Here is a 13,352-nt window from a genome sequence, read left to right on the forward strand (position 1 = left end):
TCAGCAAATTTGAGATTTTATGAGAGTTGGTATGGTATTTTTCATGTTACATTTGATGGCTTTGCCTGATCCTTTCCTTTGATCTGGTTCAACTACTTGGTTGTTAGGTCAAATTCAGTTCATTGTTTAGTTCACACCAAACAAAAATCTTGATTTGTCACGAAATTGTTTTGACCCAACTATGAGAATAATCTGCAATAGATCTCTCATGTCTGGGTTACTTGTAACCTAGCTTACACTCCCCAAGATTGGCATGTTGCTTACTGTTAATCTGCCAAAGCTTATTGTGAACCTGTCAACAACTCCAGCCTTTTGGAGTGAGCTAGAAGCATTTAGTCAATCACATATAGCATTTTTTGTGCATGCATGCATGCTGCTGGGCGGACTTGTATCTTGAATTTTTAATGTTGAAACTGTCTTGGACAGGTTGTGCCTGGAGAGTTAACTGTGATAACAGGTGTGCCAAATTCGGGCAAAAGTGAGTGGATTGATGCATTGTTGTGCAATATCAATAAAAGTGAAGGATGGTCCTTTGCCCTCTGCTCGATGGAAAACAAGGCAAGTTACTTGCTGAATTGAACTTTTATCTCCTTATCTGCTGACTTCGGTCTACTTATACTTTAAACTGTCTAAATAGTTCCGTTTTTACTCACCTTTAGGTTCGGGAGCATGCAAGGAAGCTTTTGGAGAAACACATTGGGAAACCATTCTTCGATGCTAGGTAATTTGATCTTGTGCGGTTTTGTTTTGATCACAACCATAATGTCTCATTTTACACCTAAAATGCAAGCTATGCAACCAATAATAAAATCTTTCAGTGATAAGAAGTTCCTTAAGTTGCTCTTGTGTATTGCTGCGTTTTTTCCAGCTATGGAGGATCAGCTGAACGCATGACTGAAACTGAGTTAATACAAGGGAAAGAATGGCTGAACAGAACTTTTCATCTCATTCGGTGAGTTTGGATGCTAGTACATTTTTATTTTCCTCTACTGCTGACTATTATAACATCTGAATTTCACCCTATAAAAAATCAAACTTTTTCTAGATCTAAGCCCAGATTTTCAAACGAACCACTCACGGAAATAAATCTAGTGTTTGATGAAGTTATAGTTTCGAAGAATCCGTACTTCCGGAACTTTGGCTTGTATTTTAATCTATCTTTCAGAATTGCATAATAGTTATTTACATATTCTAGCATCATTCACAGTGTTTTGAGATTTTATGAGAGTTGGTATGGTATTTTTCAAGTTTTACCACACCCTCTGCCATACCCGTGGACTTGTGATCGATCCGTACAATGAACTGGATCACCAGCGGCCTCCAAATCAGTGAGACTTCTACTTCTGCATTTTATAAATTAGTCAACAATGCGATGTTACATATTACTATAAGTTAACACAAGGATCGGCATGTAGTCCATAGATCTTCGCATCTGTTATGAATGATTTTACTGAGATTGTTTATGATGCTATCCATGGTCAGTGTCAGTTACTAGTGATTTAGTATTAATTGGTGAGATTAGGAGCGGCATGAAGAAGTTTTAGAATCCAAAGGAATTAGAATTAACATAAATGAAATACAAGAAAACTGTGAGGAAAAAAAGAAAAGAGTGTAGAAATGCAATATTTTGACGGCATTAGTCTTCTATATTCTTTACATTTCCTAGAGAGATGCACTTCTTTTGGATGGTAGTATGGTTCAATGAGTTAAAATTGCGGCAAGCTTGCTCATAATTAAGCACAAAACTATTGTTCTGATATGCTTGCCTTCTATCCTACAGGACAGAGACTGAGTATGTGAGTCAGATGCTAACCAAGATCAAACGTTTTGCTCAACATCATTCATGTCATGTATGGTTTGTTGCGCATCCCAGACAGGTAATCCATTTAATTGCTGGTAGTTCCAAATGTTAGAACATGCGTGTGATTTATACTCTTCTGACTAAATTTTTTTTTCCAAAGCTTCAACAATGGGGAGGTGGTGCACCAAATCTGTATGATATTAGTGGAAGTGCACATTTTATCAATAAATGTGATAATGGTATTGTCATTCATCGGAACCGGGATGAAAAAGCCGGGCCTCTTGACCGCGTTCAGGTTCGCCTCAGTTTGCAGCATAGAGAGCTTTGCAAGTTTGCATTACCTTATGCTCACTAATAATTATCTACTGATAGGTTTGTGTACGCAAGGTACGAAATAAGGTAATAGGGAATATTGGAGACGCTTTCTTATCATATGACCGGTGAGTTTCCTTGTCCCTTGTTTTATTGTTTCTTTATCTAGTCTTGATAAGAAAAACTAATTTACATAATACCTCCTGTCTTCTATAGAGCAGTGGCATTTCTGTGTATGTGTCCTCAAATTGGTCTCACCTATGAATTAGGTCAGAGAACTGCGTAGAAGTGTTTTATTTTCTCTTGCTTAACTTGCTGGTTGCTTAATCTGCTGACTATTGTTCATCAGTGATAAACTTTTAGCCCTACGTAATTGACAAGAGACTAGGTATCAGTTCTCCAGACGAAATGGAGAGATGACAAGTGAAGATGACTACATTTGTTCCAGGAACTTTTTGCATTCATCTTTCGCAGGCATTGATTATTGACACATCTTGACTGTAGTTCCCTGGACACAAAAAAAAAAAAAAAGTTTTGCATTTTCTATTTAGTTTCTTGGAGTTTCTATGGCACCCTAGCACAGTACACATTTTGCGCCCTGGACCTTTATCTTAATCTTGTGCTTTTTTTCACAATAACACCAGAGGCTTACTACAAACTCAACAATCATGGTTTTGTGCAGGATTACCGGAAAGTTTATGGATTTAGACGATGACGCCCGAAGTAAGTAGATTTAGCACAATACTTAAAAAAAAAAGACCATGTCGGATATGTTCGTGAGAGAGCCACCTAACGGTATACAGTACGATACAAAAAGAACAGGATCTTTAACGATGTATCTTCAGAGCTTGCTGTGTACTTAAGATTGCAGCAGTTTTACATCCAGTTTGAGTGTGTAGTGGTCGGTGTCACCAACCATATGTATGCTCATCGGTATGAATCAAATGTTAATATTATTTTTTTCGAGATTCTTTTTTGTTACTCAATTTTACATGAGTTCCATTGTTAGTGCTGTGTATGGGATAGTTTCTCCGTCATTCTTGGTTTCACTCTGAAAGTTGTTAATTTCGTAGTACTGTTGTTCGAAACTATGGCAAGGAAACGAATATTTCTAATAATGATGCGGAGTTGTGAGGAAACGGGCTGTTAAAAATAGACATGTGAGGTCTATCTACTTTGATGCGAGTAACAAGAAAGATTTTGATTACTTCTGAAAATAAGCTTGTCTACTAGATGGGCTATCATCTCGTGCTCTTTTTATTTCATTTCATTTGTCATCTTGTTTTCCACCAAACAGCCGAAAATTGGGGTCCGGTCAAATTGGAGGCCTATTTATTGTCAAAAAAAAAAAAAATACTAATATGTTGCCGAAAAATGTACTTACTTAATCCTAATTAATCAGTATTAGAGTTATATACTAACTCAAAACGAAACGGGTTGAAAACTCAAAGCTCATCCCAAAAACAACGCGCGGTCGACCGAACCAAAACCCGAGAGCAAAATTCATTACAGTCATGGTGCGGTCGACGGCGGCAATCGACCGAATCTCCTCGCGGTCGACCGTGGCGGTCGACCGCTTTCTGATCCAGCTCCTCCTGAGCTCTTGTGCATTTCGCGGTCGACCGCCGCTGACTTGCTGTCGATCGCCAATCTGCCTGGCTGCTTTCTGCGGATTTTCTGAACTTTTCTCGCCACTTCTTCACTTACATTATCCTTCACATGAAAATCTTGTTAGATCTACATCATAAAACTTGAGATCTAAAACCATATAGCCATGATTAATTCAAAGAGATTAACAAAATCAAAAGAGAGCGGAAGCTTATACCTGAATCCATTGCTTGATCTTGAGATGGGTTTTGATCTTCTAACCTTAGGGTTTCTCTAAATCCGAATTTCTCTAGCTAGATGGGGGTGTAGAGAATTAGAGAATGTAACCCTAGGTTAGGGACCATAACCCCTTATTTATAGATGTTGTACTTTTGTAATTTAGCCCCTCAATAAATTATAATTACAACCTGGTATCTGCACATATGACCCCATGATCATTTAAATACCAAATTAACCCAACTTAATTGATCACTTCAGTGGGTTATCCTGAAAGATAGCAATACACAATGATTAATCATATGTGCCCACAAATAGATTTATTAGATTAAATCCAACAATCTCCCACTTGGGCACCATATGATTCCTTAAATTGTGTATAACCTTATGAGCTCAAAAATTGCTATCACTAAAATGGTATTTTTGAACAATCTCGTCCATTGACTATATCAATATAGGATCAAAGCGGCCTTCGTCACATTTATCGTGACTCGACCCATCAATGGTCACATATACCAATACAATCAAACGACATAGATCAATCATGGATGTGCAGCATGAAAATTACATGCAATGTGATCAGTACATGTCTATTTTCAACTGGTCCTCCTTAGTGAGGTCAAAACCAAACATAATGTAACAGAGTGTCTTAACTGAAAACTTTATTCTGATCAGACAATACAAACAAACATAAAGCACCACAAATACAAACTCCCACTAAAACATAATATCCTCAAATAATACCACACCCATATGAGCAGTATGCTCATGAAAGACCTTAGGTGGCAATCCCTTAGTAAGAGGATCAGCTAACATGGAGTTTGTCCCAATGTGCTCTATGGATATCTGTCCACTCTGTACCCTTTCTTTCACAACCAGGAACTTAATGTCAATATGTTTTGACTTAGTTGAGCTCCTGTTGTTATTGGAATACATTACTGCAGATTTATTGTCACAATATAACCTTAGTGGTCTTTCAACATTTTCCAAAATGCGCAGTCCCGTGACAAAATTTCGCAGCCATATTCCCTGATTGGATGCCTCATAGCAAGCTACAAATTCTGCTGCCATAGTGGAGGAAGCTACTAGTGTTTGTTTGACACTTTTCCATGATATAGCTCCTCCTGCTAACATATAAATGTAGCCTGATGTAGACTTCCTGCTATCTTGGCATCCAGCAAAATCAGAGTCCGAATACCCAATGACCTCTAATTTCTCTGATTTTCTGTATGTGAGCATGTAATCTTTTGTTTTCTGAAGATACCTCATAACCCTTTTGACTGCTATCCAATGATCCATACCAGGGTTGCTTAAGTATCTGCCTAACATCCCAACAATGTACGCAATATCCGGACGCGTACATACCTGAGCATACATTAGACTTCCTACAGCCGAAGCATAAGGAATCTTCTGCATTTCCTGAATTTCAAGGTTACCTTTAGGGCACTGATTGAGACTAAACTTGTCTCCTTTAGCAACAGGGGTGTCACCTGGTCTGCAATCTTGCATGCCAAACCTTTTAAGTACCTTATCGATATAGCTCTTTTGTGATAATCCAAGAATACCCCGAGAGCGATCTCGATGTATCTGGATCCCTAATATAAAAGAGGCGTCCCCAAGATCTTTCATCTCAAAATTCTTTGATAGAAATCTCTTGGTTTCGTGCAACATGCCTATATCATTAGTGGCAAGCAAGATGTCATCCACATACAGAACCAGAAAAATATACTTACTCCCACTGAACTTGTGATATACACAGTCATCAACAATGTTCATCTCAAAACCGAACGAGATAACTATTTGTTGAAACTTATGATACCATTGACGAGGAGCTTGCTTGAGTCCATAGATGGATTTCCTTAATTTGCAAACCATATTCTTTGGGTCTCCTGACACAAAGTTTTCTGGTTGCACCATATAAATCATCTCATCAATGTCTCCATTGAGAAATGCAGTCTTAACATCCATCTGATGTAACTCAAGATCATAATGAGCAACAAGTGCCATGATTATTCTGAAAGAGTCTTTCGATGAAACCGGAGAGAAAGTCTCTGTATAATCAATGCCTTCCTTTTGAGTATAGCCTTTAGCCACAAGACGCGCCTTATACCTCTCCACATTACCGTTTGCATCCCGCTTGGTTTTAAAAATCCATTTACAACCAATTGGTTTTGCACCTTCTGGCAATGGGACAAGTTCCCAAACCTTATTGTCTTGCATAGACTTATACTCTTCATTCATGGCATCAATCCACTGTTGAGAGTTAGAACTTTTCATGGCCTGAGAGAAGTTGATTGGATCATCTTCTAACATTCCACTACTTTCCTCATGTTCTTGGAGAAATACAATATAATCATCCGGAATAGCATTTCTCCTTTCTCTCGTGGATCTCCTTAATGGCACTGGTTCTTGAGGTTGTTGAGTTTGTTCTTCTGGAACAGGGAGTTGTTCAACATTATCATCTTGAGGTTCCGGATTTACTTCTTGAGCAACAACAGGTATAGGAACCTGAATATTGTCAAAAGTAACTGTATGGATTGGATCTGAAGCCAATTCCTCCTCAAAACTAATGTCTCTAACCTTATTTCTCCCCCCAAACTCAACATCCTCAAAGAATGTTGCTGTTCCCGTCTCAAAAATATTCCTTATAGTGGGATCATAAAACTTATAGCCCCTAGAGCGATCAGGGTACCCAATAAAGTAGCTGCTAACTGTTTTGGAGTCCAATTTCTTTTCATTTGGCCTATAAGGCCTTGCCTCAGCTGGACATCCCCAAATATGTAAATGCTTTAAACTGGGCTTTCGACCAGTCCAAAGCTCATAAGGTGTTTTAGCAACTGCTTTACTTGGTACTCTATTCAGAATGTAAGCTGCTGTCTTAAGTGCTTCTCCCCAGAGTGACTCTGGTAAAGAAGAATGAGCAATCATACTTCTTACCATATCCTTAAGAGTCCTGTTTCGTCTTTCAGCTACACCATTCATGCTAGGTGAACCCGGCATAGTGTACTGTGGGACGATACCGCATTCCTCTAGGTATCTAGCAAATGGTCCTGGACGTTGTTCACCTGAACCATCATATCTACCGTAGTACTCACCACCACGATCAGATCTGACGGTTTTAATTCTTCTGTTGAGTTGATTCTCAACTTCAGCTTTATAGGCTTTGAACATGTCCAGAGACTCAGATTTTTCATGAATAAGATATAGGTGCCCATAACGTGAGTAATCGTCTATGAATGATATAAAATATTGTTGACCATTCCAGGATTCCGTAGGGAATGGCCCACAAATATCCGTATGTATCAATTCTAAGACATCCGAAGATCTGTTGGCACCTAATCTCTTCACTTTGGTCTGTTTTCCCTTGATACATTCAACACATACGTCGAAGTCCGAAAAATCAAGGGAATCCAAAATGCCATCAGACACAAGACGCTCAACTCTACCTTTTGAGATATGACCTAAGCGCTTATGCCATAATGTCGCCGAATTTTCCTTATTTAATTTACGCTTAGTACCACGTGATTCCACATGCAAGGATTCATTGTAAGAAGCAATTGTATCAAGCAAATATAGGTTGTCATAAATACTCAAGTAACCGGTTCCCACAACATTTGAATTAAAAGATAAACTGAATTGACTGTTTCCAAATGAACAAGAATAACCTGATTTGTCCAATACAGAAACAGAAACCAAATTCCGTCTAAAAGACGGTACTACAAAAGTATCTTTTAAATCCAAATAATAACCAGTTCCTAACAACAACCTAAAGTGCCCAATTGCTTCCACATCTACCGATTGTCCGTCGCCCACAAAGATGTGTCTTTCAACATCACTTGGCTTTCGGTAGCTCAGGCAACCCTGCATAGAAACACTTATGTGAGTAGTAGCACCAGAGTCTAACCACCAAGTGTTTCTAGGTACTGAAGCTAAATTAACCTCAGAACAGACCAAAGCAAGGAACGTACCCTTATTATCACGCCAGGCGTGATATTTTGTACAGTCCTTCTTTACATGTCCAGGCTTCTTACAGAAGAAACAACCCTGATTATCCTTATGTTGTTTCTTCTCAACTGGACCCTTAGCAGCTTCCTTATCATTCTTCCTTTTCTTGCCCTTATCCTTAGAGGCATAGGCCAAATGAGCACTTTCTGTCTTATCTTGCTTCAACCTGTCTTCTTCTTGCACACAGTATGAAATGAGCTCATTTAGAGTCCATTTCTCCTTTTGACAGTTATAACTGACCTTAAATTGGTTAAACTGTGCAGGAAGAGACAACAAAACCAGATGCACTAATAACTCGTCACAAAGATCGAGTTTAAGTGCCTTAAGCTTTGAAGCAATATGAGACATTTCCATAATGTACTCCCTGATATTTCCTTTGCCCTTATACTTCATTGAAATCAATGAACGCGATGTTCACCTTAGAACGAACGCGAGGTTCGTTAAAATTGAGCTTGACGCTCACCTGAGTTGAACGCGAGGTTCACCTTAGAACGAACGCGAGGTTCGTTAAAATTGAGCTTGACGCTCACCTGAGTTGAACGCGAGGTTCACCTTAGAACGAACGCGAGGTTCGTTAAAATTGAGCTTGACGCTCACCTGAGTTGAACGCGAGGTTCACCTTAGAACGAACGCGAGGTTCGTTAAAATTGAGCTTGACGCTCACCTGAGTTGAACGCGAGGTTCACCTTAGAACGAACGCGAGGTTCGTTAAAATTGAGCTTGACGCTCACCTGAGTTGAACGCGAGGTTCACCTTAGAACGAACGCGAGGTTCGTTAAAATTGAGCTTGACGCTCACCTGAGTTGAACGCGAGGTTCACCTTAGAACGAACGCGAGGTTCGTTAAAATTGAGCTTGACGCTCACCTGAGTTGAACGCGAGGTTCACCTTAGAACGAACGCGAGGTTCGTTAAAATTGAGCTTGACGCTCACCTGAGTTGAACGCGAGGTTCACCTTAGAACGAACGCGAGGTTCGTTAAAATTGAGCTTGACGCTCACCTGAGTTGAACGCGAGGTTCACCTTAGAACGAACGCGAGGTTCGTTGAGCGCGAAGCTCGGTTAAAATTGAACGAACGCGAGGTTCGTTTGAGGTAACCACCTCCTTAATTTTCGCCATGAACCCTTAGGGTTTCAAATTGAAACCGCCGCCGACAAACCCAAAAAACCTTTGATTTTTATTTTCAAAACAGATCCAGAATTGGAAAAAATTGAAGGAAAAATCAAAGAAAAATCCAAAAAAATTCCCAAAAGTTACTGTTCACCGGCGATTACTGTTCATCCGAGAACATTACTGTTCATCCGAACCCAAAAATTGAATCTTTAACCAGAGATTTAAGATCAAAAACCCAATAAAACTTAAATCCCTAAGAATTAGTCAAGGTGGCTCTGATACCACTTGTTAGATCTACATCATAAAACTTGAGATCTAAAACCATATAGCCATGATTAATTCAAAGAGATTAACAAAATCAAAAGAGAGCGGAAGCTTATACCTGAATCCATTGCTTGATCTTGATTTTGGGTTTTGGATCTTCTAACCTTAGGGTTTTCTCTTTAGCCGAATTTCTCTCTTAGATGGGGGTGAAGAGAATTAGAGAATGTAACCCTAGGTTAGGGACCATAACCCCTTATTTATAGATGTTGTACTTTTGTAATTTAGCCCCTCAATAAATTACAATTACAACCTGGTATCTGCACATATGACCCCATGATCATTTAAATACCAAATTAACCCAACTTAATTGATCAATTCAGTGGGTTATCCTGAAAGATAGCAATACACAATGATTAATCATATGTGCCCACAAATAGATTTATTAGATTAAATCCAACAAATCTCACTCCTAATTCAATCCCTGAGCATTTGTACGTTATATATGGTATCCTATTTGTTCACGTAATGCAAATTACATAATCCTCAGCGTGTGCAAGCAAACTGATTACGTGATCAAAATGTAAGTATACTCCAAGTTCTGCACGCATGCAAAATCTCTCATCTTATATATATAAAGGCCGTTAACCTCCGTGGTTTCTCACATCAGTCGACCTCCTCCTAGCTACATTACGAGCAAACAAACAATTGATCCTCGTATATATATAATTCTCTTGCAATACATTTGCAGGACCTAAGGCCGCGGTGTTAGAATTAGGGGTGGAAACAAACCTCCGCCGGCGAAGAGGAGCTCCGACGAGCTCCGACGAGTTCGATGGTCGCAGGCGAGCTCCGGTAGTCCAGCCGACGAAGCTCGAAGCCCAGGCGAGGTTGTCGACGACCAGACGCAGGCGACAGGACGAAGCTCGAAGCCCCCAGCTCTGCGTTCGAGCGATGGCGAACTCTGCGTCACAGCGGGTCCGAACTCTGCGTTCGTGCGAAGCTGGCGTCGAAGCGACCTCTGCGTTCGCTCGAGTTTGGCGTCGAAGCGAACGCTGGCGACAGGCTGTCGCCAGCTCCTCCTCCTCATCCGCCTATAAAAGAAAACCCTAGCTTAGGGTTTTGAAGTGCTGATCTCCCCCCTTCACCTCCGATTTTTCTTTCTGGCGGCTGCCCTAAATCGGTGCTGCGATTTGTGATTTATCCCAGCGTTCAACAGTGCAGGTTGAGGGGATTTAAGAAGAGAGAGAGGGAATTAATTAGGGGTTTTTAATTGTGGGGTATTTGTTCTCAGTTGAGAATTGAAAGGGTTCATACCCTTTGATTATTAACACTGTAGCTACAGTGTTTATCTGAGAAATCTCAGTTTTGAGATACGCTCCTAAATTGTAATTTCTTATTTGATTAATAAGAAAATTATCTGTGTGGCTCCCGAGGACGTAGGCAGTTGCCGAACCTCGTTAAATCTTGGTGTACTTTTTCTATACCGCGTTTCCGTTGCATTAGGGGTTTAGGCGTTAAATTCCCAACACGCGGTTCCTCCATAACATCAATTAATTGATGCTAAGAAAGAAGCTAAGCTTAATTTGACGATTATAATGGTGAAATGGTAAGCCACGTACGTCTACAATTTTATAAAAATTTATCAATGAAAAACAATGAAGAGTCCGCGTTTTAAATTACGACCGTCTATTGTTTATTTGACGATTATAATTCATTTTGAGTATATTCCATGTGATCTGCACTTATTTTTATTCTTAATTTTAACTCAAGATTAATCACAATTATTAAATAGACAATTAGCGGTTGTCACAACAATGAATCACCATTCCTCATTATATTTTACAACAGGGAGGATTCAAATTTGTACTTACTGTATAATTTAGTATGGATATGAAAATGTTTTATTTTCCAATGATAATTTTTTTTTTTTTGAGAAATTTCAAAGTTGCTTGTTTAAAATTTTAAAAATAGATAGTTGGAGAGACATTTTTCGATGAGATGACTAATGTAGAGTTCACTAAACCCCTACATCATCCCCCAATTGAAAGTAAGTGTCAAATAAAGCCTAACACGTTTTTTTTTTATTGTTCCTGCGTTATAAATATAAGACAGCAATTTATTATTAGATGAAATCTCGGCCAAAAGTTTAATATTTTATGTACAATTCAAAATAAAGATGATTTTGCTTCCGTATACACCTACTAAAGCATTCTGGCGCTCTGTGGACTGTCAGCTCTGCCTCGAACAGTCTGAGGCTGCGGCCAGCCTTTGAGAGGCTCCGTCGACTGTTATATATAAGACGATATGGCTCTCGTTGCTTATTTGTAGGAAAGAAGATAAAAATTCGTAATGAAGGCATTGGAGACTTTAGGTCCTAATTTAAAGTAGGCAAATTAAGTGATCATGTACAATTTATTGATTTTATTATACAATTGGGAACTCCAGTTGGTCTCCAAGAGCTGAACTTTGATATATCATATCGTAGTGAAACTCTCAAAACTATATATCCCCTACAATCAAAAAAAAAAAAAAAAACTTAAACAATAGATGATTACAGTACCATGAGAATAAAGAGAACAGACAAACTGGGCAAGATCTTATAACAACATGGTAAACCAATTAATAATTCAAAATAAATAGTGTTTTGTCATTTTATATATCCAACTGCTTCTCTGCCCGCGGCTCTGCTAAAGAGCTCTGTTCACTGTACTCGTTCTCCGCTCAGCCCGATCGCTCAGCCTTTAGACGGTTACACCGCTCAGCCTTTGACGGTAGGCGCCGGTGTATTATAAAATGGCACGAAGCCATCCCGTCCCGTCCCATCCAAAAGAAAACAAGACATGGCCTCAGCTCCTGTCCCCTCAAACGCCTCAAGCCCGTCACGTCCAGCTCCTGTCCCACATCCACCACAACAGTCCCATCCCCGCCCATGTTTGCATAGCCTGAACGCACAGGTTGTGTTCTTCAACCTCTTTTAAGTTTACTCTTAGTTTATATATATATGTATATAATGTTAGTTTGATACTGTGAAGGGATGCTTGGAATTATGTTGGAAGCCTGCTGGTGGTGGTGGCAACCCTCCTCCTCCTCCTCCTCCTCCTCCTCCCGCGGGAAGGGGCGGCGCACAGGTTGTGTTCTTCAACCTCTTCAAGTTTACTCTTAGTTTATATGTGTATATAATCTTAGTTTGATGCTGTTAAGGGATGCTTGCAATGGTGGAAACCTGCTGCTGGTGGTGGCAACCCTCCTCCTCCTCCTCCCGCGGGCAGGGGCGGCGCACAGGTTGTGTTCTTCAACCTCTTCAAGTTTACTCTTAATTTATATATGTATATAACGTTAGTTTGATACTGTGAAGGGATGCTTGCAATGTTGGAAGCCTGCTGGTGGTGGTGGCAACGGCGACAACGTCAACAACGGCGACAACGGCCGCGGCGACAACGCGACAACGGCCGCAGCGACAACGGCGACGACCGGTAACAACGGCGACACGGCCGCGCGACGCCAAGCCACGAAAAGGTTGTTTTTCTTTTTAATTTGTTTTCCTTTCATATTAGGTTTACCATTACATTTTTTGCTAATAGCATTTTCTTGAAACAGAGGCTGAAAAGCATGAGGATACTGCTGTTTTCTTTTTTCGTTTTTTCAACTGCCATTCTGGCGGCTAATTGGACAGGTACCAGAGTACCTGACCTGAAAATTGTCCTAGCTGCTGGGGTTGTCTGTATTCTCTCAGTTGCGCTTTTAGTTGCCTTGGAGCTTGTCGAAGTCCCCAAGGGCTTAATGAGCTTCATGACTGTTTTGGCGGGAATAGCAGCAATGTGCGTTAATCGTAATCATGCGTGTTGGTCGAGATTAAGCTGTCCAAGGGCGGCGATAATGCTGCCGCCCTCCCGCTCCGGCTCCGGCCCCCTCCCCGCCTAAGAGAGTTGGTTTAAAGGCAGATCCGTAATTGTATGGTGGAAACAAATAGATATAGGTATTATGATTTTCATTTTCCGCACTTAAAATGGATGTGTTAGCTGAATTGGTAAAAG

The 13,352-nt window shown here is 40.1% G+C and overlaps 2 protein-coding genes across 3 annotated transcripts in view; both read left to right on the forward strand.

Annotated features, from left to right (window-relative positions):
- Positions 1 to 3,231, forward strand: part of LOC109844596 (twinkle homolog protein, chloroplastic/mitochondrial) — a 10,696-nt gene extending 7,465 nt beyond the window's left edge. The window contains exons 14-22 of the mRNA XM_020413700.1: positions 427 to 558; positions 660 to 721; positions 869 to 952; positions 1,111 to 1,144; positions 1,249 to 1,328; positions 1,781 to 1,877; positions 1,962 to 2,096; positions 2,174 to 2,241; positions 2,796 to 3,231. Of these exons, the coding sequence (XP_020269289.1) occupies positions 427 to 558; positions 660 to 721; positions 869 to 952; positions 1,111 to 1,144; positions 1,249 to 1,328; positions 1,781 to 1,877; positions 1,962 to 2,096; positions 2,174 to 2,241; positions 2,796 to 2,844 (741 nt within the window). The 3' untranslated portion in view covers positions 2,845 to 3,231. The remainder of the gene's footprint in view (positions 1 to 426; positions 559 to 659; positions 722 to 868; positions 953 to 1,110; positions 1,145 to 1,248; positions 1,329 to 1,780; positions 1,878 to 1,961; positions 2,097 to 2,173; positions 2,242 to 2,795) is intronic.
- Positions 12,129 to 13,036, forward strand: LOC109845455 (vasodilator-stimulated phosphoprotein-like). Of its 2 annotated transcripts, XM_020414704.1 has the most exons (5): positions 12,129 to 12,272; positions 12,351 to 12,446; positions 12,520 to 12,600; positions 12,674 to 12,834; positions 12,916 to 13,036. In XM_020414704.1, exons 1-5 carry the CDS (start codon positions 12,159 to 12,161, stop codon positions 12,920 to 12,922), a joined length of 459 nt encoding a protein of 152 aa, XP_020270293.1. In that variant the 5' UTR covers positions 12,129 to 12,158; the 3' UTR covers positions 12,923 to 13,036. The 2 variants fall into 2 exon arrangements, with proteins under 2 accessions (XP_020270293.1, XP_020270294.1); XM_020414705.1 differs by lacking the exon at positions 12,520 to 12,600.

The sequence above is a fragment of the Asparagus officinalis genome, chromosome 6, assembly GCF_001876935.1.
Source record: "Asparagus officinalis chromosome 6, Aspof.V1, whole genome shotgun sequence".
NCBI classification, from domain to species: Eukaryota; Viridiplantae; Streptophyta; class Magnoliopsida; order Asparagales; family Asparagaceae; genus Asparagus; species Asparagus officinalis.